Source organism: Myotis davidii, unplaced genomic scaffold (genome assembly GCF_000327345.1).
Source record: "Myotis davidii unplaced genomic scaffold, ASM32734v1 scaffold223, whole genome shotgun sequence".
In the NCBI taxonomy this organism is placed as follows: domain Eukaryota; kingdom Metazoa; phylum Chordata; class Mammalia; order Chiroptera; family Vespertilionidae; genus Myotis; species Myotis davidii.
Window position 1 is genome coordinate 3,681,889 of NW_006294609.1, and position 6,612 is coordinate 3,688,500.

At 39.7% G+C, this 6,612-nt stretch overlaps 1 protein-coding gene across 3 annotated transcripts in view; it reads right to left on the reverse strand.

The window, feature by feature from the left end:
• The window catches only part of VPS29 (VPS29 retromer complex component), a 9,928-nt gene that overhangs the window by 3,052 nt on the left and 264 nt on the right, over positions 1 to 6,612 (reverse strand). The window contains exons 1-3 of one of the 3 annotated variants that reach the window (XM_006768910.2): positions 5,697 to 6,586; positions 4,734 to 4,745; positions 1,466 to 1,657 (exon numbers count right to left, since the gene is read on the reverse strand). In XM_006768910.2, the coding sequence (XP_006768973.1) occupies positions 1,466 to 1,657; positions 4,734 to 4,745; positions 5,697 to 5,699 (207 nt within the window). In that variant the 5' untranslated portion in view covers positions 5,700 to 6,586. Of the gene's footprint in view, positions 1 to 1,465; positions 1,658 to 4,733; positions 4,746 to 5,696; positions 6,587 to 6,612 lie in introns of those variants that run through there. The other 2 variants (XM_006768909.2, XM_006768911.2) reach the window with 2 other exon arrangements.

Below are 6,612 nucleotides of genomic sequence, written 5' to 3' on the forward strand. Positions count from 1 at the left end.
ATCCATCAGCTGCCTCTTGCATGCCCCCTACTGGGGATGTGCCTGCAACCAAGGTACATGCCCTTGACCTGAATCAAACCCGGGACCCTTTGGTCCATGGTCAACGCTCTACTGAGCCAAACCGGCTAGGGCTAAAACTATTTTTAGTATAACACAAACAGAACCACTAATGTTTTTAACAAAGCAGACCTATATTCTAATTATTGACAAGAAGTTTGCCTCTTTCCTTCTCATTCCTGTCTTTCACCTCTGTGCAAGCTCTAGTTTACCCAAACTTTCAAAAATCCACTAAAAAACAACGCCACTATGGTCAGTTTAATATAAAGAGCCCCATTAAAAAGCAACAATAAAGTTAAATAATTTATGAAACAGTTTATATTCCCAGAAATAAAAAATAAAATTTTTTCAGACTGATTTTTAATTTAAAATCATACAATGTTAGTACTGGCAGGGGTTTTAAAAATCATCTATTCCAACTATTTACACAGAAGGAAACTAAGACCAGAAAGAGGATGTAATGTGCTTAAAATCTCATTGTTAATTAATGGGCAAAGTTGGAACCCCAGAATTTCTAACGTTTTTTTTTCTTTTTTAAAGTCAGGTGTACTGAGGTATAATCTACATAGAGTAAAATTACCCTTCTTAGTATATAATTCAAGGTGTTTTGACAAATGCATATAGTCATGTAAGCACCACCACAATCAAGCACCACCATAAAACAATTCTATGGCCGAAACCGGTTTGGCTCAGTGGATAGAGCGTCGGCCTGTGGACTGAAAGGTCCCAGGTTCGATTCCGGTCAAGGGCATGTACCTCGGTTGCGGGCACATCCCCAGTAGGAGATGTGCAGGAGGCAGCTGATCGATGTTTCTAACTCTCTATCTCTCACTCCCTTCCTTTCTGTAAAAAAACAATAAAATATATTTAAAAAAAACAACAACAAAAAAAACAATTCTATGACTTCCTCAAAACTTCCTCCTGCCAGTACTTTATAGTTAACCCTGGTGACAGAGAGCCATGGTAGGCTCTTCCACAGATCAGTGATGTGATTTTCACTTAAAAAGGATCACTCTGCTACTTGGAGAACAAACTGTGGAGGGAGGAAGGGTAGAATGAGGAAGTTGGAATATAGGAAAGTGATATGGTCCTTGGAACACGGTAGTAGAGGTGATAGTGGTGGTAAGAAGTTCATAACAAAAACTTTATAAACTAAATGATAATACTACAAAAAATAGTGACAAAACTACTTTTACTCCGTATCAATTTAGTTAGAACAAGTACTTAATATGTTTATTGAGCAATCTAAAATTCAGTGATTTTCCAACAGGAAGGAGGGGTATGTGTAGTAATTTTATATTTGGGGGGAAAAGAGACCTTAATAGTTGAGAAACTAGTCTAAAGGATAAAGCTTTATACGTGAAAATCAAGAAAAGGAAATACTGTGAAAGAAAGGGAAATACATCACCTCATCGAAGTCTCCTCTCACAATATGAACATCACCAGCCAGAGTCTTGAGATAGTCATAACTCTCTTTGGTGCAAAGGTTTCCAGTGCAGAGAATGTGCTGAATCTTTCCTGGTACCAGCAGCTTTTTGAACTTAGCTGGCAAACTGTTGCACCGGTGTGGGATGTGCAGGTCTCCTAATACCAACACCAACTTTAAAGTGTCAAGGTGAGACAAGGTGTAAGGTTAAACATTATGTCAAAACAAGATACTCTCTTCCAATAACCCCCTTTTAAATTAAACTAATCAGAGATTCCAGAACACAAAGGAGAAGTTATTCATACATTTCCTTATCATAACCACTTAAACAAACATATCACACATGATAATGTACTCTTGTCCTTAAAATCTCATGGATTGATTCCAGGAACATTAATAAAGAGAACTGTTAAAAACGAAATGAGAGAGCCCTGGCCAGGTGGCTCATTTAGTTGGAGTGTCATTCAGTACACCAGACGGTTGTAGGTTTGATTCCCAGTCAGGACACATACCTAGGTTGCCAGTTTGATCCCAGGTTGGAGGCAACCGATCAATGTCTCTCTCACATGGATGTTTCTCTCTCATCCATGTTTCTAACTCTATCTCTCTCCATCTCTCTCCCTTCCTCTCTGTAAAAAATCAATAAAATATATTAAAAAAATAATAAAAATAAAGAGAACTGTTAAAAATGAAATGAGAGAGCCCTGGCCAGGTGGCTCATTTAGTTGGAGTGTCATTCAGTACACCAGAAGGTTGTAGGTTTGATTCCCAGTCAGGACACATACCTAGGTTGCCAGTTTGATCCCAGGTTGGAGGCAACCGATCAATGTCTCTCTCACATGGATGTTTCTCTCTCACATTGATGTTTTTCCCTCCTTCCCTCCCTCCCTCCTTTACTTTCTCCAAACATATCCCAGGGTGAGGATTAAAAAAAAAAGTAATGACAAAAAAATTAATTCTATAATTTATGTTTACTAGCCTGACAACTATTTGGAGGAATAATAGCCAAAATTTACAATATTTGCTACTTAAAACTATTAGCTACACATTACAGAGGAATAAAAACAGCCTATGTTTCACAAAGTTTCAATAGGACAAATGTGTACTTTTCAATACAAAAGTACCTAGAGATAATCATCTTTATCTTCTCTTTCATTAGAAGTCCTCACTGTCTTATATTAATTGTCTAGATTAAATTGCCTATGTGTCCTCAGTTTAGTTTCCAAACTTGAAATAACATTTTTCACAATCTCTCATGTGCATTAGAGCATTAAAAAAAGAGTCAGTTAAATAAGTGATGAATTTAGTAGGAAGTGGTTTAGAGTTGCAACAAAAAGTTTTACACTTTAATATAAAAAATAAAAATCTCAATCCTGTAATATATTAATGATTTTACATGTAAATATTATTTAACTAAGTCACTTAACAGAAGAATATATTTAAAAAGGTCATCCTATCCTATATAATAAAGGCCTAATATGTTCAATGTCCAACATTCATTCTACCATTCAACCAGTCGCTATGACGTGCACTGACCACCAGGAGACAGCCGCTCTGACTGGTAGGTTAGCTTGCTGCTGGGGTCCGGCCCATCAGGACTGGGCAAGCAGACCTGATATGCCCTGGAGCCCTCCCGTGGTCCCTCCCCAGGTCCCGATCATGCACTGGTGGGGTCCCTTGGCCTGGCCTGCGCCCTCTTACAATCTGGGACCCCTGGGGGATGTCAGAGAGCCGGTTTCCGCCCAATCCCTGCAGGCCAGGCACAGGAACCCCACCGGTGCCTCTAGTTTAAAAATATCTGCCCTCCAAAGGACAACAATTTCATGTTGATTAGTATAAGCACCTTCATTCTATAACAGCATGTTTTCCCACACAGATGTCCCATCCATAAATGTACATGCCCTTTAACTGCTTTTTAAAAAGGTATGACTATTTCTTATTATCAAAGAAAACATTAAATATCTAAAATAAGATAAAACAAAAGTTTCATCACCACTGACTTTGTAAATTGAAATTAATCAAAAACAAAATGTGCAAAATTAAAATTATTAAAACAAGCTTGATTCATCTTGCAACAAATATCAAAATGATTACAAAGGAAAGGAACTATTCAGGATGTAGAGTAACTGAAGTAAAATTAGAGCATTTTAAAAGAAGTTGTTAAATAAGTTTCTTTATAAAGACTGGATTCAGCTGGTATTTGCTCAAGGACTTATATTGTTTCAATCCAGATGGGTAAAACATCTGTAAAACTAAAACCACCATGAAGTTTTGACCTTCATTGGTAATGAATACAAAAGTACCTAGAGATATAACAACAATCTTCATCTTTAGAGGGCGATCCCTTCAGATACGTATTGAGGTGCATAGTTAATGTGGGAAGCTGGCATTTGAAAAAAAGGTAAAGATATCCTTATTTTAAAAAAAAAGAATAATCTCAAACTCATAAAAGGGTACATGTCTGTAACAGGTTGAAAATGTTTGGGACTGCCCTAGCTGGTTTGGCTCTGTGGATAGAGCAACGGCCTGGTGACTGAAGGGTCCCGTTTGATTCCAGTCCCAGTCAAGGGCACTTGCTCGGGTGTGGGCTTGATCCCCAGTTGGGGGCGAGCGAGAGACAGCCAATCAATGATTCCCTCCCACCTCTGATGTTACTATCTCTTTCTCCCTCTTCCTACCTCTCTGAGACCAATAACAATATATATTTTAAAAATATAAACATATATATTTTTTTAAATGTTTGGGACTAATAGTGAATGAGTTGTTCCATCTGAATGAACTAAAAAGAACATTAGTAAGAAATGATACTTTATAATGATTGATAACCTAAACTCTATAATGTACTGTGGATTATGCCCGTGTGCCCAGACATCAGCATTCTAAAGTTATAACTGTATGAATGACCACACAGAAATTATTTAAAATTAGTAAGGGTCCTAACTAGGACTCTGGTTTCCTGCAAGTGACAAAGTTATAAGGGAAATAGTGTCACATAACAAATATCAGACTTTGAGGAATGTCCTTGCCCAAATCCCACACTTTGACAGTTCAGGTTAGACATAGATTATAGTCTTTTAAGACAGCAAAAGATCCTGGAAATGGCAGTCTTGTTAAATTCAAATAAAGAACCAACCCAATCAAAGCATAGGAATTTGGCTATTTCCTATTTGATAGCCTATAAGAGGGTGAAAATCCCAGTAATCAGACACCCAACCACCATTATTAGGAGGAGCTAAGAGAAGAAACTTACTCTGTGCCCAGCCTTAGTGGAATGAAGAAGTTGATTGCAGACAGGGGGAATGAAAAAAAAGGGTGAAACATGACCAATGTTAAAAGAAAGCAACAAAAAGAAACAAACCCAAAAAAACTCATATCAAATGAATATGCAAACAATTGTTAATGATTTCTGAGTGTTATGAAAGAAAATGTTAAAAATCAGCTTTGCTCAAAATACCAAAAGAACCATTTGCTATATTTTAAACGTGACACATACGCGCATGCATACATACTTCTAAAATGTTTTGCCTTGTCAACTTTTTTCCTAATCTTATTCTCCACATGACTCTCATACCCTTTCATTTCCTGTTTACTTAGCATTTTACAAGACAATTTGGAAAATTAATCAGTCGTAGCTTTAACGAAAGCTAACCTTTTCTACATTCTTATGGCCTCATTATTCCTCAAGAATATTGATCTTAACTATGTTAAAATTCTAGTTGTAAAATTATGCTGCAGTTTGGGTCATTATTTTGTATAGCTGATCTAATGTAGCACTACAAATACATTATCGAGTGATGAAGTCACCAACTAACGATGATAAAAAACATATTCCTCTCCACATAAAAATGAATTTGCTGCCTGTGGACTCTTGGATACTACCGCGTGTTGAATGTTTCTAGTCCCCTTTGCCAAATAAAAGACGGGCTAATGCTAAATTTCGCCCAGTTCTTTCTATTTGACATGAAAAATGATGTGCTGGTGCAACTACCCTAAAAAAAAGTGTTAACCTCTCAACAAAAACTGATACATGTCAAGCAATTTCATCTTCATAAAGTGAAAGAAAAACCGGGGGAGGGGGAAGAAGAAATTTCGTCTTCTCCCAAGGATCAATGTCTCAAAATCACTGTAAAATGTGCTCTAAGCTGGAGTCTGGTTTAGAAGCAAAAATCAAAAGTAAGATGAAAGCTTTTCACATTTATAAGGAAGTATATACCATAAATCTTGGTCATGTCCATACGCCACCTCAAAAGCTATGTTGGCCACAGAATCGTGATAATTCTTAAAAATGCAATGGATACCCATCAGAAAGGAAAGTTCCTCTACAGTTAAATCTCATCAACACCAACACCAAGGTCATCAGAGCGCCTTCTGAAACTGTTCTGCCCCGGCAGTTCCAGTTTTAGGGCGTCAAGAGCACCTTAGGAAACGGATCACAGCCATGAGCCCCACCAGCAGCAGGACGGTCTCAGGGGCAGCAACCTGCCGGGGTGAGAGGGTGACGGGCCGGCCTGGTGGCAGGTTGGGGCGCCCTGACGAAAGACTAAAGCAAAGCTCCCCAAACTACCCCCGTAGCACCAAACACTGGCCCTTTACCCAGAGAGACCTCCACATTCTCCAAAAAATGTCAAGGAGTTCCCAGATCATTAAGAAATCCTACTCTAGAAGGTCGCAGCATCCTAAATACACAAGGCGTTTCGGCAATTGGAAGGGAGCGCGCTACCACGGCGCAATGGCAGCTGCACGCTGTTTCAGGGCGAAAGGGATCGTTTGCACCCCCTTTCCTCACATGGCAAACCAAGCCGGGTAAGGGATTCTTCTGCTCGCTACTTCCCGTTTTGCTTCTGAAAAGCCAGCTTTCGCCAATTGGGGGGATCGGGTTTGGAGGGGGGGGGCGGATAACTTGTACACCCCAACCAGCCGGGAAGAAATAGGGGAACGTCTGGAGACGGAGGGGGACCGTGCCCCTTTCTCAGGAACGGCCGAAGCACAGGCCCAAAGGCCTTTCCCCGCTCGGGCGTGTGGGTCTCGCGACAGGACTCGCAGATGAGAGGGGCCTCCTTCCCCTTCGGACGTCCTCCGGCCCCTGGGGCGGGGGTACAAGGCCGGAGCCGGCTTCACCCGCAGTGGCC